At 35.1% G+C, this 27,598-nt stretch overlaps 1 protein-coding gene across 1 annotated transcript in view; it reads left to right on the top strand.

Moving 5' to 3' along the window:
* The window catches only part of LOC128286793 (E3 ubiquitin-protein ligase RDUF2-like), a 47,418-nt gene extending 21,676 nt beyond the window's left edge, over nt 1-25,742 (top strand). Inside the window, exon 2 of the mRNA XM_053024507.1 lies at nt 25,160-25,742. Within this exon, the coding sequence (XP_052880467.1) occupies nt 25,160-25,742 (583 nt within the window). The remainder of the gene's footprint in view (nt 1-25,159) is intronic.
* Nucleotides 25,743-27,598: the final 1,856 nt, after the last annotated feature.

The following is a 27,598-nucleotide window of genomic DNA, read 5'->3' as shown; positions in this document are numbered from 1 at the left end:
CGGTTGCAAGAGTTGACGGATAGAGGTTTCGCTCGACCAAGTTTCTCACCTTGGGGTGCACCAGATTGTTTGTGAAAAGAAGGACGGAACCATGAGGATGTGCATTGACTATCGTCGGTGAATAAAGTGACGATAAAGAATAAATATCCGTTACCGCGTATTGATGATTTGTTTGATCAACTAAAGGGAGCCTCAGTGTTTTCAGAGATAGATTTGAGATCGGGGTATTACCAGTTGCGAATTCGAGATTCGGATATACCCAAAACTACTTTCAGAACGAGATACGGCCACTACGAGTTCTTAGTGATGCCGTTTGGGCTCACTAATGCCCCTACGGTATTTATGGATTTGATGAATCGGATCTTGAACAAGATTTGGACCGGTTCGTAGTTGTGTTCATTGACGACATCTTGGTCTATTCAAGAGATGAGACCGAACATCTTGAGCACCGAGATTAGTGTTGCAAATTTTACGGGTAGCGAGTTATATGCTAAGTTCATGAAGTGTGAGTTCGGTTAAGAGAGGTTAGCTTCTTGGGCCATGTGGTGTCTGCATCGGGTATTCGAGTTGACCGAGCAAAATTTCAGCCATACTTAACTGGAAGCCTCAGAAATATTATTGAGGTTCGAGCTTTTGGGACTCATGGGTTACTACCGACGGTTTGTAAAAGGTTTCTCGATGATAGCCATACCCATGACGGCTACTTCAAAAAGATATTAAGTTCGAATGGACGGAAAAATGTCGAAAAGTTTTGATCAATCGAAAACTTATTTGATGAAGCTCAATTTTAGTGCGCACCGAATCGGGCAAAGAGTTTGTCATCTATAGTGACGCCTCCTTACTTGGGTTAGGTTGCGTATTGATGCAAGAAGGTCGAGTTGTGGCCTATGCGTCGAGACAATTAAAGCCACATGAGAAAAATTATCCGACCCATGATCTCGAACTAGCTGCCATCGTATTTGCTTTGAAAATATGGCGACATTATTTATTTGGCGAGAAGTGCCATGTGTATTCGGATCACAAAAGTCTCAAATATTTGATGACTCAAAGAGACTTGAATCTGCGACAAAGACGTTGGCTCGAGTTGTTGAAAGATTATGAGCTGGTCATTGATTATCACCCGGGAAAGGCTAATGTGGTTGCGGACGCCTTAAGCCGGAAATCACTGTTTGCTTTACGAGCAATGAATGTACACTTGTCTGTTCTACCCGACAATGTGTTAGTAGCCGAATTAAAGGCCAAACCATTATTGATTCATCAAATTTGTGAAGCTCAGAAAGTCGACGATGAGTTGGTTGCAAGACGGGCTGAATGTGTTCCGAATATGGAATCAGAGTTTCAAATTGATAATGATGATTGTTTGAGGTTCAGAAGTCGTTTGTGTGTTCCAAGAAATTCAAAACTCATTTCGATGATTTTGAACGAGGCTCATTGTAGCCGAATGTCGATTCACCCGGGGAGTACGAAAATGTACACGATCTGAGACGTCAGTTTTGGTGGCATGGTATGAAACGAGACATTTCCAATTTTGTGTCGAAGTGCTTAGTATGTCAACAAGTGAAGGCGGAACATCAAGTGCCTACGGGTTTACTTTAACCGATCATGATACCTGAATGGAAATGGGATCGAGTCACGATGGATTTTGTATCTGGGTTGCCAGTGTCGGCAAGTAAGAAAGATGCGATTTGGGTCGTTGTTGATAGATTGACTAAGTTGGCTCACTTTATCCCCGTACGCACAGATTTTTCAATGGATAAATTAGCTGAATTGTATGTTTCTCAGATTGTGAGATTACACGGGGTACCTATTTCTATCATGTCGGATAGAGATCTGAGATTCACCTCACGATTTTGGAAGAAATTGCAAGAAGCTTTGGGTACCAAGCTGCATTTTAGCACCGCTTTTCATCCACAAACAGATGGTCAATCCGAGCGGATAATTCAGATACTTGAGGATATGTTGAGATGTTGCATCCTCGAGTTTAGTGGTTCATGGGAATGGTATTTACCTTTGATTGAATTCGCTTACAACAATAGTTTTCAATCAAGTATTAAGATGGCACCTTACGAGGCCTTGTACGGGCGTAAATGCCGTACACCATTGTTTTGGACCGAGCTCGGTGAAAGTAAAATTTTCGGAGTGGATTTGATTAAAGATGCTGAACAGAAAGTAAGAATAATTTGTGAAACTCTGAAGGCAGCATCAGATCGTCAGAAGTCGTATGCGGATTTAAAACGAAGAGATATTGAGTATCAAGTGGGAGACAAAGTGTTTCTTAAGGTCTCGCCTTAGAAAAAAATACTCAGATTTGGCCGTAAGGGCAAATTGAGTCCGAGATTCATTGGGCCGTATGAGATCTCCGAACGAGTTGGCCTAGTTGCATATAGGTTATTTTTACCCCCTGAACTCGAAAGAATCCACAACGTTTTTCATGTTTCGATGCTTCGACGTTACAGATCCGATCCTTCGCACGTAATAAACCCCTCCGAGGTCGAAATTCAAGCCGATATGAGTTATGAGGAAGAACCGATTCGTATCCTAGCTCGTGAAGTGAAAGAGTTGCGAAACAAAAGGGTCCCGATAGTGAAAGTGTTATGGCTCAAACACGGGATCGAAGAAGCTACTTGGGAACCCGAGAACTCTATGAAAGAGCGATACCCAAAGCTATTTACCGGTAAGATTTTCGGGGATGAAAATTTTTTAAGTGGGGGAGAGTTGTGACAGCCCTAAAGTGACCCTAGTCGGAAAGCGGTTTCGGGACCGCTAAACCGAGTCACCAAATTATTTGAATGAGATATTTATTGTCTAAAATATGTGATTATGAATGTGTGAAAGTTTTAAGCTTCGATTTAGTAAATTGCATGTGAATTTAGTCAAAAGGACTTATGGGTGACATTTTTGAAATGTGATAGGCTAATTTACAAGGACCTAATAGTGCATGTAATCAAAAGGGAGGACTTGCATGTCAATTTTCCCCCCTAATATGTAGTGGCCGGCCATGAGCATGGGTGGACAAGATGTTATGGCTAAAAACATGTCATAAACATGTTGGGGTAATGCATTATGTAAGGATTAATAAAATAAAGAGCATGGGCAATAAAATATTAGTGTTAGTAGGATGAGAAACAAAAAAAAAAAAAGAAAGGATGTGTGTGATTGTCCCTCCCCATTGCCGTGAGTTGAAGGAAAGAAAAACAAAAAAAAAGTGTTCATCCTTTGGTTCATCCTTGGCCGAAAATTTTAAGGAGGAAGGAAGAAGAATGGTTGAAGAGGTTCGGCCATGCATGTAACTAGGCTAAGGTATGTTTGATGATGTTCCATGAGATGCATGCATGTTTTAGTTGTTAGCTTGAGTTCTACCTAGCCCATGGTCTAAATCTTGCTATGTGATGGAAATGACACTCGGCCATGGATGCATCATTCTTGCTTGGTGTTGATGTTGTGTTGGTGAGATATCAAGTTATTTTTGTGACCAAGTTGAGATTTGAATTTTTGGAATGAGTAAGGTTTCCGTCTATGGTAAATATAAGGGTGATGGATGTTGTGTCATGCTAAATCTAGATGAACAATGTTAGTGCTTATATCTCGATATTCATGAGTTTCTTTCTTGGTTTTACCTCAAACCCATGAAGTATTTTAATTGGTGTTGTTAGAGGTTTCGGTCATGGGATTATAAGCTTGTTAGTTTTGATGGTGAAATTTATGCCTTGCAAGGGTAAATGGTGTCTTGATGCATTCGGCCATGGTAGAAAGTAGATGTGAAATGGTAGTAAGATGAAATGAAAATGTTAGTATTTGATTACTAGTGTATAAATGCGTATTAGCCGAGTTTTGAATTTGAAGCGAAGCGATATATAATCAATACAAGTAACCATACTTGTAGGAAGTATTAAGCATATAATTGGCCTCAACATATACATGCATACTCGCCACATGAGAAGATTAGTGTTGCATGCATTCGGTTAGAGACAAGCATATTGATGCCTTATCTTGGCTTAGATAATCGGCTAAAATAGAGTGTGGACTATTGTGTTGAGTTAGATTCATGATTTCGTACATATGTGACTTTAATGTCTAATGAATATATATGGGCTAAGTACCTTGAGTTCCTCTTTTTGATACTCAAATGATTAAATCAATTTATTTTTCAATTTAAGCTCAAGAGCAAAGGGGAACTAAATCCGATAAAGGGAAGGAAAAAGTGGTCGAATAGCCATCGAAATCATTCGACAACATCCGAAGTAAGTTTTCGAGTAATGGAACTTAGATTATGATTTGATTAGATCATGTTTTAAGCAAATCAAAATCATGCTCTTTGTGTGTGGCTATTGAGCCGAAATTGCAAGTGTGAAAAGTGCCTTGTGTTTGAGTTTTGCTAATGAAAATGAAATACGAATGTGTCATGATTTATTGATAAATGTGCACGGTTATTCGAATGATGTCCAGGCTAAGTCCTGAAGGCTTTGTGCTAAGTGACTATATCCGGACTAAGATCCGAAGGCATTTGTGCGAGTTACTAAATCCGGACTAAGATTCGAAGGCATTTGTGTGAGTTACTAAATCCGGGTTAAGTCCCGAAGGCATTTGTGCGAGTTACTATAACCGGGCTATGTCCCGAAGGCATTTGAACGAGTAGCTATATCCGGTTAAACTCCAAAGGTACGTGATTCGGGAATGAATGAACTTGCTGTAAAAATTTCAGTTAATACGCTTGTGAAATCCCAACAATGAGGTATGTTTCGTATGTGCTTTGAATTAATTGAGCCCTTGCAAATAAGTATTCGCTCAGTTGATAAATGAGCTACCGACCTTTGGCTAAGTTGATCTTTGTGTATGAATATAAGGGTTGGTAATGTGAAGTAAGTATGATATTGAGAATTTGTGCATATGAAATTATCTGTTTAGCTACATGAATGCTATACTTTGGTTGTGTTTAAATTCATGGCTCAAACTTACTAAGCATTTAATGCTTACTCCGTTTCTTTGATTCTCTATTTTATAGATTTTGGTTCTTCAGCTATCGGACTCGGGATTTTGAAGTCAAAGTCGCCCACACTATCAAAGCTCCTTTTGGTATACTTTTGGTTGAACTTTGAAATGGCATGTATAGGACCTCCCTTTTGTTGTTGGTCATGAACCCTTCGGTATTGTGTAAATTTGGATAGCCATGCGAAAATGGCTTAAATATACTTTGATCATAGCATTATAATCGTTTTGTATGTTTTCCGTCGAGAGGTATGGAAATGTTGGCAACAGTTAGCCATGGGAATGGTTATTCATGATCACTTTTGATATATGTATGACAAACTCTAGTTGATCCATGAAGGATCATGAAATAGGTAAAGTTTACCTTAAAAATAGATGCTGGCAGCAGCAGTGATGTGGATGTGAAAAATCACTAAAAATAGTAGGAATAGAATTAAATACTGAATAAATTATGTAATCTAACGTTGATGAATCTATTTTCATAGGGAAGTAATGAAACGTAAATATGAACAGTATATTATGAGATGTTAAAGTTTTCGTGAGACAGGGCCAGAACAGTTTCTGGATCCCTTTATCTGACTTTGGAAATTCATTATAAATTAACCAGAGACATTTAGAAGTCATGCCATATATTTATAGATTCCTTTTTGAGTCTAGTTTCTATAGAAACAAACGGCATCAGTATTGAAGCCCTGTACAGGGAGATATCCAGGTCGTAATGCATGAAGGTTAGTGTAGTCGCACCCTGTAACAGGGGAGACTTTAACTAATAAACTGTACTAATTGGCCCAACCAAAAATTCTAGAAAAAAATCTGTAGATGGACATATGAGTCTAGTTTCAGGGAAAAATTACGAACTGATTTTCGAGTTTTGGAACTCAAGATATGATTTTTAAAGTGACAGTGACGCAGTTAGCCAACTGCCTGGAAATTTTTAAAATGGACTGTGAAAATGAGTGGTTTAAGCCGTTAACCCCTCGTGTCCGACTCCGGCAGCGGTCTCGGGTACGGGGTGTTACATTAAGGGTTTCGGAAGTTCAAAATTTCAGCCACTCTTTACTCTTGCAAGTAAGTGATTTTGATGGCTTTTCTTGATAATTTTTGTACTTTTGGAACCCTTGTAGCATTAGCTAACTAATGGGGGGCTATTTTGCAAAAGGTTGAAAGTTTAGGGATTTTCCATGAAATTTTTTGTGTTGTTTGCTGAAATATTGTGGAAGAAAATGAGTTATGGTAGTTAAGTTACTTTTGTGAAGTAGTTTTCATGGAAACCCTAACTAAGGACCATTTTGCATAAGTTATAAATTATGTGGTAAATGTGTGAAATAATTGGAATTGTGGGCTACTTCTAGTATACAAAGAATTCAGGTCGGCTTGGTTAGTGAGAAAATTTGATGAAAATTGATTTACGAGCTTAGGGGTAAAATCATAATTTTGTAAAAGTCTAGGGGCAAAATGGTCATTCAGCCAAAATATAGTTTGTGAACTGTCTTGATGAATGTGATGATTATATTAGTGAATTTTATCATTTTAGATCAAGAAATATGAAATCTGGACCTAGACTGGGAGAAACCAAGCTATTGGACTAAATCTAACTAGTCGCCCATTTTTTTGTATACCGAGGTAAGTTGTATGTAAATATTACCATTTTATTGTTATGATGCATTAAATTACGGATATTGCATGAAATGTTTTATTTGAGTAAGAATATGCATGATGAAATTGGATGTGATGAAACTCCCAGTTGAACTGTAGGAATAGATTGGATATCTATGCCGTGTTACTAGAGTTATGTGAGCCAGTGTAAGACCATGTTTGGAACATGGCATCGGCATTGATATGAGAGCTAGTGTAAGACCATGTAAGACCATGTTTGGAACATGGCATCAGCCTCGATATGTGAGCTAGTGTAAGACCATGTTTGGAACATGGCATCGGCCTCGATATATGAGAGCTAGTGTAAGACCATGTCTAGGACATGGCATCAGCCTCGATAGGTGGGCTAGTGTAAGACCGTGTCTAGGACATGGCATCGGCCTCGATAGGTGTGCTAGTGTAATACCATGTTTGGAACATGGCGTCAGCACTGATATACAAGAGCCAGTGTAAGACCATGTCTGGGACATGGCATCGACATCTTACCCTTTTGTATGAGGCTTAGTGGATATCCATTTATTTTCCAACTGGTTCAACGGGTGATTTAAAGATTATATCATGATTAATAAAAGTTATGATTACGTTGCGGGTGGCACAGTTACCTGCTTGAAACTCATGAGAATGAGCTCGGAGTATGTATATGAGTAGTAAGGATGAAATGAGTAAGTTATGTCTATAGTCATTCAAGAATCTTGTTATGAGTATGATGTTACTTGGTAAAACAATGTTAATTATTTACTTGTAACTTACTAAGCTTTATGGTTACATCTTCTCTTTTCCATTTTCTTTTAGTGTCGCCAAGCTAGTTCGGAAATCAAGGGACGTCGGAGGCATCGATCACACTATCACTTAAAGCTTTGGTATAGCTAGTTTGAATGTTTTGAGTGTGGCATGTATAGGGACTTGGGCTTTTGTTGAGATTCATGTTAGTTTAGCCACAAGTGTTGACCCATATGGATGTGATATTCATTTTGTATAGGCCATTGATATTGGCTAATATTGATTACTATTAAATGCATTTGATGAAAATGTTCATGGTTGTGGTTGTTTTAGTTATGTGTGTTTATGGTTGGATTGGATATGTTTGATGTTGTGTAGGTTGGTGCAAGTAAGAGAGGCAAAAAGGCTTGGTAGATAGCCTTGCTTTTGTCCACACGGGCAGACACACGAGTGTGTGTCTAGACCGTGTGTGACTCACGGTTTGCCCCATAGGCGTGCAGGCAAGCCGTCTATCCCCTGCACCTAAATTTGGCAAAATAGAATGCCCAGTAGTAACCACACGGGTGGAGACATGGCCATGTGTCCCAACCGTGTGGAGGACACGACTTAGTACACGTGCGTGTGCCCCTAAAGGGTTGCTGATGTCAGAAACAAAATGTCAAGGTTTTTGTACACGGGCTGAGACACGAGCGTGTCATGGCCATGTGGATGACACAGGCCATGGACACAAGCATGTGCCAAGCCATGTAAAAACCCTTGTAGGTTCGAATAGATAAATAAATTCGCACGGGCTAGGGACACGGGCGTGTCCCGATATGTTTAGGCCATGTGAGCCACAAGGGCTTACAACATGGCCATGCTAATAATACAAACGGTCGTGTACCCCTGTCTGCTTTGAAATTTTATAAAGTTTTCTAAAGTGTTTAGTTTATTCTCAAACCATTTCCAAAGCGTGTTTTGGACCTCGTAGGTTTATATTAGGGTCGTTAAGAGGAAGTTTGAAAGTTTTAAAAATCGAGTGAAATTTTATGACCCGAAAATGTTTGTATGTATGTGTGTAAGTCTAGTAACACCTTGTATCCTGTTCTGGCGTCGAACTCGGGTAAGGGGTGTTACAAATATGGTATGTGATGGATTATTTTAATATGGTCAAGATAGGGTATATTTTGAAATGGTATTGGACATGATGTGTATGGTTGAAATGTGGTAATGTTTACATGTTTAGGAATGATTTGAATAAATGCATTCGTGGTACCTTGTTTGGCATACTAGTTGGATGGATTTTGGTCTATTGAATTGGTCATTTTATGTATGTTTTGGTAAGGTTTTGAAGCATTGAGCTTGTGCACAAAATGCTTTTAAGTACATGTTTGAGCTGGTGATGGAAATGGCTTAATTTTGGCCAATTTCATGTCCATACGGCCTGAGACATGGGCTTGTGAGTCAGTCCTGTGAGACACACGACCATGCGGCACAATCGTGTGTCCCCTGTAGGTTTTAAGTCATGAAAGTCAGGTTTACACGGCTTGGCACACGGGCATGTGGCTTGGCCGTGTGACCTAATTTAGAGAGTTACACGAGCATGGGCACAAGTTGGGGCATGGTCATGTGTCATTATTTTGATTGTTACACGACTTGAGACACGAGTGTGTGTCTCAGTCGTGTGAGTCACACAGCCTAGCCACACGGCCGTATGACCCATGTAGTCCAACTTTTTTAACTTTTTCATGAAATTTTTGATCGATTATAATTTAATCCCAAATTGTTTCTACTAGATTTCTAGGGCCTCAAAGGTTCGATTAAGGGATGATATGCATGTAATGAATGATTATGCTAGGATTATGTTGTTGTATGATATGTATGTTTTAAAGTTACATTTTTATGGTAATGTTTATTAACCTAATCTGACGATGAATAAGGGTTAGGGGTGTTACACGAGGAATCGATGAAACTATAGTATCCGAACTTATTCTTAAGTAACAATTTCAAGGACAAAATTTCCTAAGGGGGAGAGTTGTAACAACCATTTTTAGTGGTAACAGAATAAGGGTTTCGAGACCACAAATTTCTGTCGTATAGACTCGTAAATAATATTTATAGAATATTTATGGAATCATTAGAGTCGTATTAAAATTTGGTCAAGAAATTTTAACGTTTAGATAGCTAATTAGGGAAAAAGGGCTAAATTGAAAAATGTGCAAAATATAGTATTGCATTTAGATGATTAAATAGCTTAATAGCTAAATAAGGAAGGACCTATGTGGCAATTGGTCCTAGTTTTTATGGTTGGATGGCAAATGGTATGAAAATTATAAAATAATAGGTGTTTAATGGCAAATTTGTAAATAAACAAAATTAAACTAAACAAATTAAAACAAATTAGACATTTTACATTATTCTCTTCTCTTCAACCTCTTCCCGAAACCACCATTGGAGACTAGGGAGCTTCGTTCACTTTCTTAACTGTGCATGGTATAGAAATTGGCCCGCTTTCTTGTAATTTTTATGTTTTTGAGATCGTTGCAATTAGGTCCAGTTAGCTCGTACCTTCATTTTTGAATCTGTTAAAAATTTCAAAAGTTACCATTGATGAATCTTGGTTGTTTGTGATTATTATATTATATTTGAATCTTTGATTGTGATATTCGGTTGTTTTGTGAAGTGAATTTTTGTAACAGCCTGGTTTAGACCCTAGTCGAAACAGTGGTTTCAGGACTACAAATCTGAGTCAAAAAATAAATTAATATTATTTTTAGTGTTTACAGTATGTTAATTAATATGTGTGAAATTTTCGTGATTTAATTTTATCTTTTGAATGTCTGATTTGATAAAAGGAGTTAATCGCGTAAAATGCAAAAGTTGCATTCTATTTGATAAAGGTGCCTATTTGTTATGGCTTATTAAATGGAAGGTCCTTATGTTGTAATTAGACCATTGAAAGTGGAAATTGACATAAATGGGTTTAATATGATGGAATATGGTGGCTTTTAATTAGGGTTAATTCTGTAAATTAGTTATTAAGTTAATATTAATAAAAACAAAACAAAAATAAGCTCATAATATCATCTCTTTCACCGAAAATTAAAAGAAGAATAAGCCAAAGCTAGGTTTTGATATTCAGCCCTTGTTCATCTTGATTGAGGTATGCTTTAAGCTCGATTTTTGATGATTTTTACGTTTTTGTGATTGTTGCTTTGTATTCTATCAAGTCCATGCCTAAATTTTAGAATTTGTTGATGATTTTGTGATATGCCATTGTTAATTTTGTGAGCTTTGTAATGTTAATTGATGAAATATGGAAGCTTGATGATTGATAAATATATTTTGTGTTGGGATTTTTGATGAATTTGATTATTATGGCCTAAATTGTAAAAAGGAGAATTTGAGGGACTAAAATGTGAAATAAATAAAATTTATGGGCTACTAGAGACTATATGAAAATTCAACTAAGCTTTGATATTGAGGGATTTTGTGAATTTGACGTATTTGTGAAAATGGACTAAATTGATTAAATGCGAAACTTTAGGGGCTAAAATGTAAAAATTCTCAACTTGTGTGTTTTTGGTAACATTGTTTGATTTGGTGATTAAATAGATTAATTTTGAATATATATAGATCCTGAAAGAAAGAAAACGGATATAGACCGGGGGAAATCGAAAGTTGACGAATAATCGATCCAGTCCCTCTATTCCGATTACGAGGTAAGTTCATATGCAAATAAATGTATTTGAATTTATTTATTCATGCTTTTATGATATTGAAATGTAATGGATGGTTATGGAATGAATATCTGAAATTGAGAAAACATTGATCGAATTATGGTGTCCGAAAGTCCCGTATGAACCATAGGAATAGTTAGGATACATATGTCATGGCATAGGATTCCGATATATGATTTCGTGTAAGACCACGTCTAGGACGTTGGCATCAATTTGAGGTTTATGTGTAAGACTATGTTTGGGACATTGGCATCGTATATGATTTCATGTAAGACCCTGTCTGGGACAGTGGTATTGATATTTGATAACATGTAAGACCATGTCTGGGATGTTGGCATTGTATGAGTTTACGAGCTATCCAAGTATCCTTATCAATTCCAAATGGTTCAACGGGAAATATCGAAAATGGAATGAAAATGTGAATGAGTATCCAATTCATGTACGTATGAAATGTATATGTTATTCAAGAATGAAAGGTGAGTATGTGTACAAATAATGACATGTGAATTTCATAAGAATGAATAGTGGTTAAATGCAGGTGTATTAAGAACAAATGAGTTAGATGTGAACTATGAAACTTGTGTATGTGATTTGCTATGGATTCCATGGATTAATTGGTTTATATTTATCTTATGTATTAGGTTTATTTGTATATGACTTACTAAGCTTTTGAAAGCTTACTTTGTGTGTGTTTTTCATTGTTTTATAGACTACCGAAGCTAATGTGAGCTCGAGGATTGTTAAGGAATTGTCGTCACACTATCGAATTGTAAATATTAATGTATGGCATGTATAGGCTAGTGATGTTATGATATGTGTTATGTGTGTTTCTTACCATGTGATATAGTATGAATATGATTGAGACTATGGAATTGGTTTTGGTATAGACTATGTCATGGAAAAATGTTATAATTAGTGTATATATATATAGTCTTGTGTGAATGGCCATTTTGGTATGATTTAGTAGTTAAAATGGTAAAGTTTTGTTATGATTTTGAGTTTAATTATATGGTGTTTGAAACAAATGGATTGGAATGATTTTAGTTCATGAAGTTGGTATGCTTTGATATGAAATTGAGTATGAAATTGATTGGTGATATTGTGGATTGAATTATGCATGTTTGGGTATGGTTTTGGTTGCTATTTGATCATGAATTATGCTTTGGTTGATGTTTGTAGAGATGACCCTTTTTGGGCGGCATGTTGGCCTTATAAATGGCTTATTTTTGTCCACACGGACGTGTGTCTCAACCGTGTGTGACACAAGGTTATCTTACACAGCCGTGTGTCCCCTGGGGTACCCTATGTATTAAAGTCAGTACACCTTACAGTTTTGACAGGGCCTAGACACACGGGCATGTCTATCAGTCGTGTATGGCACACAGGCTGGCACATGGGCTTGTGACCCAAGTTAGTAACCTCCCTAATTTTCCTACAGCCATGGCACACGGTCGCGTCCTCGGCCGTGTGATACAAGTCAGTATGTATGCCCTGTTTTCACACGGCCTGTGATACGAGTGTGTCTGGTAGCCGTGTAAGGCACACGGCCTGTTCACACGGGCATGTGACCCTTATATCTTTGAAAATTTTTTATGTTTCCCAAAGTTTGTGATTGTTATCAGTTTAGTCCCGAACCTCTTCTAAGCATGTTTTAAGGTATCGTAGAGACTTATAAGGGACATTATAAATGTTTGAATGGATTTCGATTATGAATGCTTAAGTGTATGTGAATGAGGTGTGTTATTCAGTAATGACTCGTAACCCTATTCCGGCGACGGATACTGGTTAGAGGTGTTACATTTTTGTTAGATTTTGATTTAAGAATTAAATTGTTAAAATGTCAAATTTTCAAGGTTTGATGGTGAATTTGATGTATAATAGGGACTTTTAAAGGGACTTAATTATTCAACTGTAATTTGATTCTTACAAAATAGTTAATTTGATGATTTTCGGGTTAAAGGGCTAAATTGCAAAAGCTGTAAAAGTTTAAGGAAAATTAATAAAAAGTTAAGGGTCATATGCATTGAAAGGAAGGTGAAGTGTGTATGAGATTAATATATTGTGTTTAATTATTCGATAGATCAAGATTCGAATCAGAGAGACAACAATCGAGGAAAACGAAAAATAACAGAATAGTCCCTGCATATTGACTAAAATTAAATCGTAGGTAAGTCCATAGTATTTCAATACGTAAATAAATTTTTACTTGTAATCTTATATTATTGTTGTTTAGTTAATATGTTTCTAGATAATAATTGTTGAATGCACATATGTGCCCCTATTTGTACTTCGGTACCCCTGAATGCACATATGTACCCCTGTTTCTACTTTGGTACCCCTAAATGCACATACGTGCCCCTGTTTGTACTTTCTTAACGCTAAACCTAATAGTATGAGAAATTTTCTAATTGTATTTAGATTAAATGTTATACTATTTTCTTACTAAGTTATGTAAACTTACCGGTTCTTGTGGATTATATGGTAGATATTTGTTGCTGACCTTTTGGAAGGACCAAACAACAGGCTCACACTATCTATCTAAGTTGGTAGTTTTTGTATCTTCTAGGGTAGTGGCATGGATATATAGATAAATATGTGCTTTTAAAATGTATAGGATGTTTTGTAATGGTGTCTTGGCATGTTTATGTGTTAAAGGTTATGTTTGGTTTTGTGTACTTTAAGGCTTCACCAAGTATTGTCATTTTGGGCACTTTCAAATGATTGTACATAAGGTTCCTCTTGGTATTTTATGATGACTTGAAAATGGTTATTTGTAATAAGTTTTGGTAAGTGTTTGAACTAGATTTTATGCATGAACTAAGTAATGTTGACTTGTTTTGGTATGTAATGTTTTGATGTATTTGTGGCGCCTTTGAATGACATATTGGTTAGGTGAATTAGGTTGTTTGAAATGGCGTGATTTTGTGTATTTGAATGATGCTTAGGTCCCTTGAAAGTGTGCATAAATGGATAGGTTAGTTATGCATGAATTGGTTATAAAATGGCTTAATTTTAGATAAAATTTTAGGTTCACACGACCCTGTGTCATTTGAGAATTTCTTAGTGTTCAAGTCAGTGAGTTATACAACCTAGCACACGAGTGTGTGTGGCAACATAGAAAGTTACACAGCCTAGCACATGGGCTGGCACATGGGCGTGTGGGGTACTCAGTGAGTTACACAAGCGAGGGCACAAGCTAGGAAATGGCCGTGTGTCCCTTGTTCGAAAGTTACATGGCCTGGGGTGATTTCACACGTCCTGGCCACACAGCCATGTGACCACTATTTTCCAATTATTATAACTTTTTTTTAAAGCTTCTGATTTGTGTCAAATTAGTCTCGGATTGCCTCAAAACTGATTTCAGGGACTCGAATGCTCGATTTAGGGACAAAATGCCTATGATTGATATGTTTTGAATGTAATGTATTTATTTTAATGTTATATAGATAAATGATTCCCGATTTAGGGAAAAAATGCGTATGATTGGTTAATTTTAACAAAATTACATGTGTAACTACGGTAATAAACCTGTGACGATTATTTGGTTTTAGATGTGAGCAATAAATCGGGCTAAATGAAGATTTATTATTTTACATGTTCTTATTGTTAGTTTTTTATTACTGCACCAAGATATCATTTACAAGTTAATAGTTTGTCCAAAAATAAAATATGAATGGATGCCCGATATCTTAAAATGGGATTTCCCTTTGTTCAAACTTATTATTTTGGTTTATTTTTAAAGTCTTAGGTGAGTTTGTTTTCTTTGATTCGATTACTATTATACTTACCAACATCACTACATGCTTTGCTTATATTCCCATGTTAAATGACATGAACTTCAAATTATGTTAAGAGAATCTTATGATGGTTTTCAGAGTCATGGATCTCGACTTTGCATTAAGGGTTGACTCCCCCCATCATTTACATTTGAGAGTACCTCTATGTAACAACTGTTTTTTAGTAGTGACAGAACATTGGTTTTGGGAACACAAATTTCCATTGTAAAAGCTCATAAATAATATTTATAGAATATTTATGAAGTCATTAGAGTCATATTAAAATTTGGTCAAGAAATTTTCACGTTTAGATAGCTAATTAAGAAAAAAAAAACTAAATTGAAAAAGGTGCAAAACTTAGTAATTATTGCATTTAGATGATTAAATAGCTTAATAACTAAATGATTAAGGACCTATGTGGCAATTAGCCCTAGTTTTTATGGTTGGATGACAAATGGTATGGAAATGATAAAATAATAGATGTTTAATGGCAAATTTGTAAATAAATCAAAATTAAACTAAACAAATTAAAACACATTAGACATTTTACATTATTCTCTTCTCTTAAACCTCTTGTCGAAACCACCATTGGAGACTAAGGAGCTTCATTCACTTTTTTAACTTTGCATGGAATGGAAATTGGCCCGTTTTCTTGCAATTTTTATGTTTTTGAGATCGTTACAACTAGGTCAAGCTAGCCCGTACCTTCGTTTTTGAATCTGTTAAAAATTTTGGAAGTTACCATTGATGAATCTTGGTTGTGTGTGATGATAATTATATATTTGAAGCTTTGATTGTGGTATTTGGTTGTTTTGTGAAGTGATTTTTGTTAGATTTTGATTTAAGGATTAAATTGTTAAAATGTCAAATTTTCAAGGTTTGATGGTGAAGTTGATGTATAATAGGGACTTTTAAAGGGACTCAAACATTCACCTATAATTTTATTCTTATAAAATACTCAATTTGATGATTTTCGGGTTAGAGGACTAAATTGCAAAAGCTATAAAAGTTTAAGGAAAATGTGTAATTAATGGAAAGTTAAGGGTCATATGCATTGAATTGAATGTGAAGTGTGTATGAGATTAATATATTGTGTTTAATTATTTTATAGATCAAGATTTGAATAAGAGAGACAATAACTGAGGAAAAGGGAAAATAACGGAACAGTCCCTTCGTATTAACCGAAATTAAATCATAGGTAAGTCCATAATATTTGAATATGTTAATAAATTTTTACTCATAATCTTATATTATTGTTCTTTAGTTAATATGTTTATATATAATTATTGTTGAATGCACATGCATGCCCCTGTTTGTACTTCGGTACCTTTGAATGCACATAGGTGCCCCTGTTTGTACTTCAGTACCCTTGAATGCACATAAGTTCCCCTATTTGTACTTTGGTACCCCTGAATGCACATATGTGCCCTATTTTTACTTTGGTAACCCTAAACCATATAGTATGTGAAATGTGTCTAATTCTATTTAGATTAAATGTTATACTATGTTCTTACTAAGTTATGTAAACTTACCGGTTTTTGTGGATTATTTTGTAGATAATCATTGCTGACCTTTTCGAAGGATCAAGCAACCAGCTCACACTATAGCAACCAGCTCACACTATCCATCTAAGTTTGTAGTTTTTGTATCTTCTAGGGTAGTGGCATGTATATATCGATAAATATGTGGTTTTGAAATGTATAGGATGTTTTGTAATTGTGTCTTGGTATGTTTAGGCGTTGAAGGTTATGTTTGGTTTTGTGTACTTTAAGGCTTCACCAAGTATTGTCATTTTGTGCACTTTCAAATGCTTATACATAAGGTTCCTTGTTGGTATTTTATGATGACTTGAAAATGGTTATTTGTGATAAGTTTTCGTAAGTGTTAGAATTAGATTTTATGCATGAATAAGTAATGTTGACTTGTATTGGTATGTAATGTTTTTATGTATTTGTGGTGCCTTTGAATGGCACATTGGTTAGATGAATTAGGTTGTTTGAAATGTCATGATTATGTGTATTTGAATGATGCTTAGGTCCCCTGAAAGTGTGCATAAATGGATGGGTTAGTTTTGCATGAATTGGTTATGAAATGGCTTGATTTTAGGTAAAATTTTAGGTTCACACGGACTAGGACACGAGCTGTCACACGGCCGTGTGTATTTGAGAATTTCTTAGTGTTCAAGTCAGTGAGTTACAAGGCCTAGCACACGGCCTAGCACACGGGCATGTGGGGCTATTCAGTGACTTACACGAGTAAGGACACAGGCTAGGACACAGGCCTGTGTCCCTTGTTCGAAAGTTACACGATCTGGGGTGATTTCACTAAGTTGTGTGACCCCTATTTTCCAATTTCTACATCTTTTTCTTAAAACTTCTAATTTGATTCAAATTAGTTCTGAATTGCCTCAAAGCTAATTTTAGGGCCTCGAAGGCTCGATTTAGGGACGAAATTCCTATGGTTGAAATGTTTTGAATGTCATGTATTTATTTTAATGTTATATAGATAAATGATTCTCGATTGTATAGTAATACTCTGTAACTCTAATCCAGCGACGGAGACAAGTTAGGGGTGTTACACTCTGATCAAATGAGGGGGATGAAAATGTGAGAGATATCAAATCTATTTTGTATGATGATAATGGAGAATGTCATTCTAGAAACATCTACGAACATTGTGTCTGATACGATTGCCATGAGTAAGAAATTCATGGATGTAACACCCTTAACCCGTCTCTGTCATCGGATTGGGTCACGGAGTATTACGATAACATTTTAAACATTTAATATTTCATACAAATAAATATTCAATCATAATTAAAATTAATCAATCACAATCCATTCATAATATAACATACACTTACGAGCTTTAAAGTGAGTCTACGAGGCCCTCAAATTAGATTGGAAACATTCTGGGGTCATTCGAAACAAAATAAAGAAGTTGGGAAAAAGTTGAAAATTTTAAAAATAGGGGACATACAGCCTTGTGTCACAGTCTAAGCCGTGTGGACATTCGAAGTCCAGTCACAAGGCCATGTCTCGGCCCATGACCTTGCACCTAAATACATTGAGACACATAATCGTGTGGGTCGACCGTGTGTGTCACATGGCCGTGTGACAGCCCGTGTGTACCAAACTTTGCTTCAATACAAGGCATAATTCACACCTATCTTAGGTAACAAAGCAAACATAAAACATCCATGTAAACACCACCAATGACACTTCCAGACCAAGAAAAACAAGTCAAATTCCTAAAATTTATATGCCTTACCAATGTGCCCTTATTGACACCACATTTAAATAATCAAACACAAGCTAACATTTCATCCATCCATTACCTAACCAATATGTCATTCAAAGGCACCACAAACAAAGACTAATAATTCCATAACCAAGTTAAAGTGCATATGACATTAACCACTCTTTCATACTCAATCAAACATCAACCAAATAGAAAAATATAACCAATATCACCAAGTTGCCATTTTACCAAAACATTTATCATTCCACATCAACAATTATACTCACCTTAAAGAGTCCAGTTTATCAAACATGCTTATTTCATTCATAACCATTTACAAGAATTTGTTTTAAGACCAAAAAAACTCAAAAGCTTATATGACATTCAATACAAATAACCAATACTAGGTTCAACCATAGACCAAAAGACTGTTACTCAAAATATCATTATCCTAGGTACATGCCAAGACATACAAAAAGAAATGTGTCACCAATTTTGAGTTCAGGATTTATGTTGGATGCTAAGTCGATGATCAAAATAAGTACCTAACCTGTATACAAAGGAATGATCAACTATTGAATAATTTCATTAACTCAAAAAACTACATATGAGTTTAATACTCCATTAATTCAAATATCTAGTATATATATAATAATTGTTACCACATAGTGCACCATAAGTCATCATGGACATTTCATAAGAAATTTAAGCCATCTTTCCTTTACCAACCATCCTTAATGAATCGGACAAACATTTTCAATATTAATAAACCTGTTATTGGCACCCAGTGCCTGAAGGATTAACGGTAATAGTGTAACACCCCGTACCCGAGACCGTTTCCGGAGTCGAACACGAGGTGTTAACGGACTTAATTCATTAATTAAACAGCTCATACAATTCATTTTAAAATTTCCAGACAAGCTGGCTAACTGCATCACAGTCGCTTTAAAAATCATATCTCGAGTTACGAAACTCGAAATCCAATTCCGTAAATTTTTCCTGAAACTAGACTCATATATATATCTACTAATTTTTTTCTGGAATTTTTGGTTGGGCCAATTAGTACAGTTTATTAGTTAAAGTCTCCCCTGTTTCAGGGTTCAACTACTCTGACCTCTGTGTATTACAAATCAGATATCTCCCTATACAGACCTTCAATGACTATGCCGTTTGTCTCTAATAAAACTAGACTCAATAAGGAATCTGTACATATAAAGCGTGACTTCTAATTATCTTTGTAAAATTTATGGTGAATTTCCAAAGTCAGAACAGGGGATCCAGAAATCGCTCTGGCCCTGTTTCACAAAAATTTAAACATCTCATAAAATATAGCTCATATACCTGTTTTGCTTATTCCATATGAAAATAGACTCATCAAGCTTCGATTCCATAACTTATTCATTATTTAATTCTATTTCTACTATTTTTAGTGATTTTTCAAACTCACGTCACTGCTGCTGTCTGAATCTATTTTATGGTAAATTTTACCTATTTCATGGTTTCCATGGATTAGCTAGCAATTTGACATACATAATACCAAATATGATCATGATTAGCCATTCCAATGGCTAATCATTACCAAGCATTTCTATTTCCATACCACTCAATAACCATATCATAAGACCATACATATAAAATGATTATAATGCTATACATGCCATACTCAAAATATACAAGCCATTATGCCAAGATGGTATACGGATAGTGTGGCGTGCCTCCGACCGTTTCCGATTTCGAGCTGGCTTGTCAACACTACAAGGAATGAAAAGGAGGAGTAAGCATAAATGCTTAGTAAGCTCACATGCAAATAGCAAGTAACATAACCATATAAGCAAACATAAAACATCATTTGCATAATCATCACCAAGACATTCATATCACCTTTTCATTTATCATCTTACCATATTGTTGTTATATCGAGTTTTCAACCCGAGGGTTAAGTACATACCTGTTCAAGTATCCATTTCACAACACTTACCAATACGTCCCTTTCATCTTGAGTATTCCTCCATTTGAGTAGAACTTTACCCGTTGAACACATCGAATATAATTGAATACATGGAAAGTTTGCACATAAGTGCCACATATGTAGCCAAGCTACCATGTAACCCGCCCATAAGTGAACTCGGACTCAACTCAACGAGCTCGGGCGTTCGCATCCGTAAGTGAACTCGGACTCAACTCAACGAGTTCGGATGCCTAGTTACATCTCACGAACTAGGACTCAACTCAACGAGTTCGGACGCTCGCATCCATAAGTGAACTCGGACTCAACTCAACGAGTTCGGATGCTCAACCATCCTAGTGACATGTCACTTGTATCCTCATCTATTCCTAAGGTTCAAACGGGCTTTTTCCTCGAACACTTATCCTTGCCGTCTTCCGTAGAATGCCGAAATCAATACTCGGTAACAATTATATTTAACAAGTAGTTCACATAATTTGCATATTATTTGAAATTAACCACAAAGCATACATTTCATAATAAAATTCAGCATAACATATAATTAACATCAATAACTTAAAATAACCATTATGCTACATTATTTACATATGAACTTACCTCGTATGCTAAAATGGCTATTTTACCATTTCGTCTACAACTTGGTATTTTCCCCATTTTAGCCCAATTTCAGTTTTCCTTGCTCTATCATTTAAAATATAGTCTAATTAGGACTCACATTATTCAAATTGACCCAAAATCATATTTTGGAAAAATTACAATTTTGCCCCTAAACTTTTGCATATTTACACTTTTGCCCCAAAGCTCGTAAATTAAAATTCAGCCTATTTTCTTATGTTTTATGACATGCTGATCATTTTTCCCTTCTATGGCAACATCAAATTCTCACTCTAACATGTACTTATGACTATTAGGTATTTTTACCGATTAAGCCCTTTTGCTCGTTTTCACTTAAAACCGAGTAGCACAAGTTGTCTAACATAATTTAAAACCTCAAATTCTATCATAAAACACCAAAATACACAAATTTCACCTATGGGTATTTTTCCAAATATAAACCCTAGGTTAAATTATTGCTAGCATAAGCTAAATCGAGCTAAGGGACTCCAAAACGTAAAAATCATTAAAAACGAGGCTAGAACGGACTTACAATCGAGCTTGGAAGCTTGAAAACCCTAGCCATGGTTTCTCCTTGCTATATTCGGCCATGGGGTTGAAGATGAGCAAAATTGGCTTTAATTTTGTATTTTAATTCATTTTACCCCTAAATGACCAAAATGCCCTTACTACTAAACTTTCCAAAATTCCTTCCATGTCCTAATTTTTGTCCATAGACTTAGAAATTGGTAAAATTACTCTTTAAGGACCTCTAATTAATAATCTAATTCAATTTTATGAAAAATACTTCTAGAACACAAGTTTTGCAATTTATTCAATTTAGTCCCAAATTTCAAATTAAGCACTTTATGCATAAAATTTCTTCACGAAATTTTCACACAATCATGCAATCATATCATAGACCTTAAAATAATCATAAAATAATTATTTCTATCTCGGATTTTGTGGTCACGAAACCACTATTCCGACTAGGCCCAAAATCAAGATATTACAAATAGAGTTTTGCTCTCCCCGCTAGTCGGATAATCTGATGATAAGTGTGCCTTGTACTAGTCGGATAAGCTGACAATGTTTTGCGCCCAGTGCTAGTCAGATAAATCGACAATAATTGTGTCCTACACTAGTCGAATAGATCGAAAAAGATTTGAGCCCAGTGCTAGTCGGATAAATCGACAATAATTGTGTCCTACACTAGTCGAATAGATCGACAAAGATTTGCGCCCAGCGCTAGTCAGATAATTGACAATCATTGTGCCCTACACTAGTCAAATAAATCGATAAAGAATTGCGCCCAGCGCTAGTCGAATAAACCAAAGATATTAAACGTGTGCCCAGCACTAGTTTGATGTACCAACAATAAGTTGTGCCCTACGCTAATTGGATAACCGATAATACATACATAATTACATTAGTCCACAATTATTCAATTCATAATTTAAATTCGTTACATTAAACTTCTATACTAAAACTCTATAATCCACTTCATAACCATTTTCATATATATATATATATATATATATATATATTTCCATAGCATTTCATTTATAATATTAATCATTTTGAATGCACATAATTGACTATCAATTTAACTAATAATCTAACTAATTAACTAAGTAACTAAATAAAGTTCAAGTTTAAAACTACGAACTTACCGAATTTACAATAGTTTTCTGTGAACAAGATGGATTAATCGACAAATTTCTCCTTCCCTCGGTTAACGACCGCTTTGCTCGTTTCTTGATCTAAATACCATAATCTAATTCAATTAACTAATTCAAAACTACAATAATTCAATTTAGACAATCTATCATAAAGTCATATCTCCACATTTAATTCCTAATAAATTGGTCAATACTCAACTCAATCCTTAACATCAAAAATTAATTTAATCTCATATATTAATTCAATTCAGTACGCATAATTCCTTATTTTCAATTTTACTCATTTACCCCTAAAAATTTACACTCCATACAATTTAATCCATAAAATAAACAAGTCAATTCCACAATTAATACATAACCCCAACATTGCCGAATACTTACCCTTATTATGCAGCCTATATATCCTTAAATTTATAACAAATCCTTCTCATATTATAAACTACTCAATTAAATCCAAAATTTATAAATTTATAAAATTTTACTCTATAAAATAGCACAAAATCAACATCAAGCACTCAAGGAAAACTCTTTCAAGTAGAAAGCTTCAAAAAACATTATGATATACTTTCTCAACTTCACTAATTTTACAAATTAACACCCGAACAAGATATATTTCAACTCAACTAACACAAAAACATAAAATTTATTAAGAAACAATTAAGATATCACTTACGTGCAATGAGAAATGACAAAACCGAAACCCCTTTAGCTATAACAATGGTGTTTCAGTTGGAATAAGAAAGAAATATGAGGAAGATGATAGTGGCCCCATAAATTTATAACAAATCTTTCTCATATTATAAACTACTCAATTAAATCCCAAATTTCTAAATTTATAAAATTTTACTCTATAAAATAACACAAAATCAACATCAAGCACCCAAGGAAAACTCTTTCAAGTAGAAAGCTTCAAAAAACATTATGAATATACTTTCTCAACTTCACTAATTTTAGAAATTAATACCCGAACAAGATAGATTTCAACTCAACTAACACAAAAACATAAAATTTATTAAGAAACAATTAAGATATCACTTACATGGAATGAGAAATGACAAAACCGAAACTCACTTAACTATAACAATGGTGTTTTGGTTGGAATGAGAAAGAAATATGAGGAAGATGATAGTGGCCCCATAATGTTTTATTCTTCTTCTTATTTTTACTTTGTAATTTTACCCATAAAACCACTTAAAACAAACTTCAAAACAGGCCACTAATTTTAACATTAGCCAATTTGCCAATTAAGTCCATCAACTCTCTAATTCCTAACTACTTAATACTATTAACTTTTGGAACTCACTTTTTAAGCTTTTGCAATTTAATCCTTTAACTTATTTAACTATCCAAACGTCAATATAACTTAACCAATTTTTAATACGAGCCTCTTCAAACTTCATAAACATTAATAAAGTAATAAAATACTGACTTGCTTACTGGAATTACAGTCTCGAAATTATCGTTTCTGACACCACTAAAAATAAGTCATTACAATGAAGAACTTTGAAAAGATGTTTGTCAAGAATGAAGAGGCTAAATTGGTGTGTTCTTAATAAATCTAACTCCGATGAGGTATACAAAGAAAATACGACATTGCAGGAGAAACAAGAAAAGGGATAAACTAAGGATGGTTGTTTCTTTTATGGTGTGATTAGTGCACTTTTTAATTTTGTTTGTTCTAAAGTTAATGTGACTCGTAAGTTGTGGATTTAGTCTTTGCACTTTTCGAGTATAAATATTTCAATTGTAACCCAAATGGTATTTATTAAATCTCTTAGGTCAAATTTTACTATTAGTCGTGTACCATGTATAAGGTGAGTATATAATTACTGTTTTTCAATTTAATTATTTTTAGTCCTTATAATATTTGGATTTTGAAAGTTCAGTTATAAATGAAATGGTAACTATTAAATTAATTAAAATGACTGGTTTTTATGAGCATTAAGTGAAAATAATAAGTACACATGTCATTACATTGTGAAAATATATTTGTTGTATAAAATTTTAAAAATAAAATAATTTAATTTAGCGAATTTAAAAACTATCATTTGAGTACATTACCGTCGTGTTTGGGTAACTTGACATATTCTCGCTATTTGACCAACTTGTGTTCAATTAATTAACTAAATAATTTATAGAAGATTCACCATTATTAATAAAGTTCAAATTATCATTAGCTTTCTTTAAAAACTCGTTATTATATAAGATTTTGAAATAGTATAATTTAGTTTAATAAATTTAATGATTATTATTTGTGTAAAGGTTAAAATTTTAAATTTTTAAAAACATAGAAAATAATAATGATCAAATTAAAATATAAAACTAAATTTATAATTTATGCATAGTACAAAGATTAATGGTAGAATTTAAAATAAAATTCACATTTTGCTACCATATTATTCACGTTATTTTATTTGTAAAGTAGAAAAATTAGTATTTTTTAGGAAAATGTATTAAAACAAAAATAATTGTAATAAGTAGTAAATCCACAGAAGTATTGACTCCTCTTACTTGTAGGTTTCTGACTCCTAGTAGATTTATAATTTAGTCAAATTATATTGACCTATTTCTACTGCATACTTTACACCGCCATTGTCTACTTATAAATACGATTATGAGAATTGGCATTGTAAACCTCAACTGATTGTGGGCTCTTGGTATAAACATTTCTTTTTCTCAACTTCCTAATGGCTTCGACTCCAAACGAGTATGCTATCTTTCACCACCGTACTTTTCAAAATAAGATCATCCCACAAACTCGTGATATTGCTCCCCGTTTTATGAATTTTCAATTAAGCATTGACTTCGTTTTGATATCAGTCACCATGATTGCCTAGCAAACATCTACACCACCACCGACGACCCTTTGTCCTTGAGACAAACCTTCCGTTTCAAGCTCAACATTGTTGAAAACGAGTACCTGCTTCACCAAATTCTGTTTCCCACGTTTACAAGACTCCGAATCAACACAGCCTGTGTTGGTTATCACAGCTTCATTCATGAAATTCTCCAACGTGGACGAAGAATGTCACATTGGGTGCTTAGCAGCGGAATTAATTGTAAAGTGTTGCCTTTACGATCAGTGATACAGGCATCCATTTTGGATCATTACAATGATGGGATTTTGATGGGAAGAGCTTTGGCTGAATCAGAATCAGAGTTTGAAAACGTTAATTACGGCATGGTTCCGGCTAAAGAGTCCTTGGTTAAGGAGATGCTGAAGACGGTAAGAATAGAAGCTGGAGATGAAGAAGACTGCATGATATGTTTGGAGGAGCTCGAGGTTGGGTTTGATGCTTTTCGGATGCCTTTTTCTCATACTTTTCATGGTGATTGCATCGAGAAGTGGTTGAGGCCTGGCCATTATTGCCCTATTTGCCGGTTTGAAATGCCAACCAATTAGGCTTAGATATGAACTTTCTTTATTTCACGTTTTTTCATTTGTTTCTCACTGAAGCTATTTTAATTATTTGATAACTTTTGTAAATGGATTTAAAAGAGTGGTTATTTTACCAAGAAAAACTGATAGTAAATTTTATTATGAATGTTGGCATTGTTGGAGCTGTAGATGATAGTTATGCAAATAGGAAAAATGAGTATGAGGAAAACATTAGAATAAGAATAAAACCAAATGATGCAAAAGGAAACCAGATATGATGTCTACAGTGATGCAATATGAAACCAAATATGATGTTTAAAATGATACATGAAAATGAGTGAAAGACACGGTTTCATCAAACAGCATTGAATTAAATGGGTGAGGAAATTTACATGGTACTAGGAAAGCTTTGCCTAGACATGAAATAAGCCTCCAACAACTTTTGCTGCTGCTGCTGCTGCCGTTGTACAGTGTCCACTGTCTACCAGAGTTCCCCCAAACACTTCAGTAGGGCCAAATTCCCTGTGTCAAGTGTCGTAAAATAGCCCCAATGAAGTGATCAGAGGAACTCCAGGGAACAGCTGACTTTCCCTTTCTCACGCTATGCTACACTTTCTTGGTATATTTATGCACCGAGGGTTCGGTATATAAATAGGCAAAGGTGCACAGTTTGAAATGGTGATCCACAGGTGGGGTAAATGATAGCTTTGATGTTGTTGGAATTGAACCTGCCCAATATTTGACGGAAAATAAATAAAGGGGTATAGCAGCGATAGAAGAGAAGAGAATAATAGTAACAAGTGGACAAAAGACCTTTTGGATTCCCCAACTCTTTCATGTTAAAGGTCTGTCCATTCCAACCTTTTCTTTTCACTTTTCATATGAAAAAAAAGGAAACCGTTTTTCAAGTATGAGACACCATGCCTCATGATGGCAACATTAATTTGGCCTTGAGAAATTTTATTTAGTGCAATCTCTTGTAGCATCAGCAATACATACGAGACATAGCTGAAATGATATTCTGACAATAGCCTAACCCTTCTAGAAAAGCTATCAAGGATTGCTAGTTAGCCATGAACTATACTTAATGATACAACTGATAAAAAAGCATAATTCCCTACAAATTTAATCAACGAAGATTATTTTCAGTAACTGATCCTGATTGTTTCATGCTGATTAACCTCAATTATTATGTAAGACACTGGCAATTTTCTTTATTATTGCTGGCCATATATACTTTTATTCCCATGTGAAAAGTTAATCTAGACGCAATAACAGGCCAGATGAATCCTTAGTAACGATTTTAGAGTTCTTGAGTTGCATAAAATTCTGGCCGTATATACTTTTATTCTCTATCCGTCATTTTCTTCACCCCACATGGTCTCTAAGCAGCTGCTAGTTGAAATCTGGTATTCACAATGGACCTTTTGGTGTAATTCCTTCTCAAAAACATTCATACACGTGTTAATGGCAGATATGTCAAAGTTATTAAGGGCAATGCATATAGCACTTTCTGAACTATGACAAGGATAGAAGCATGGAAAAGGTGTGGGGAGAGCTCATGTCCAATCACGTCAATAATATTCTCTATCTCCTCATCTCTTGTCCCCAAATGCCATAATTCTGGCTGGATTCAGTTTCAGTATTGCCATGTGTGGATTTGTTTCATATCTAATGCCGATCCGATCTGTTGAAGGGTCACAATTACTTGGCTAGCAGAGCCTTCACCTATAAATTGGTAGGTTGGCTTCCTATTGCCTAAGCATCTAACCACAAAGGAGAAATACAGAGTCATCTGTCCTCTTGAGTTCCCCTGATCACTTCACTGGGGTTATGGGGTCTGCTCTTCTCTTCTCAGAGCCTTGTTAAAAGGGAGGTCT

This window comes from Gossypium arboreum, chromosome 13 (genome assembly GCF_025698485.1).
Source record: "Gossypium arboreum isolate Shixiya-1 chromosome 13, ASM2569848v2, whole genome shotgun sequence".
NCBI lineage: Eukaryota > Viridiplantae > Streptophyta > Magnoliopsida > Malvales > Malvaceae > Gossypium > Gossypium arboreum.
Note: the sequence above shows the minus strand (reverse complement) of the source record. Positions and strands in the feature narration are given on the sequence as shown.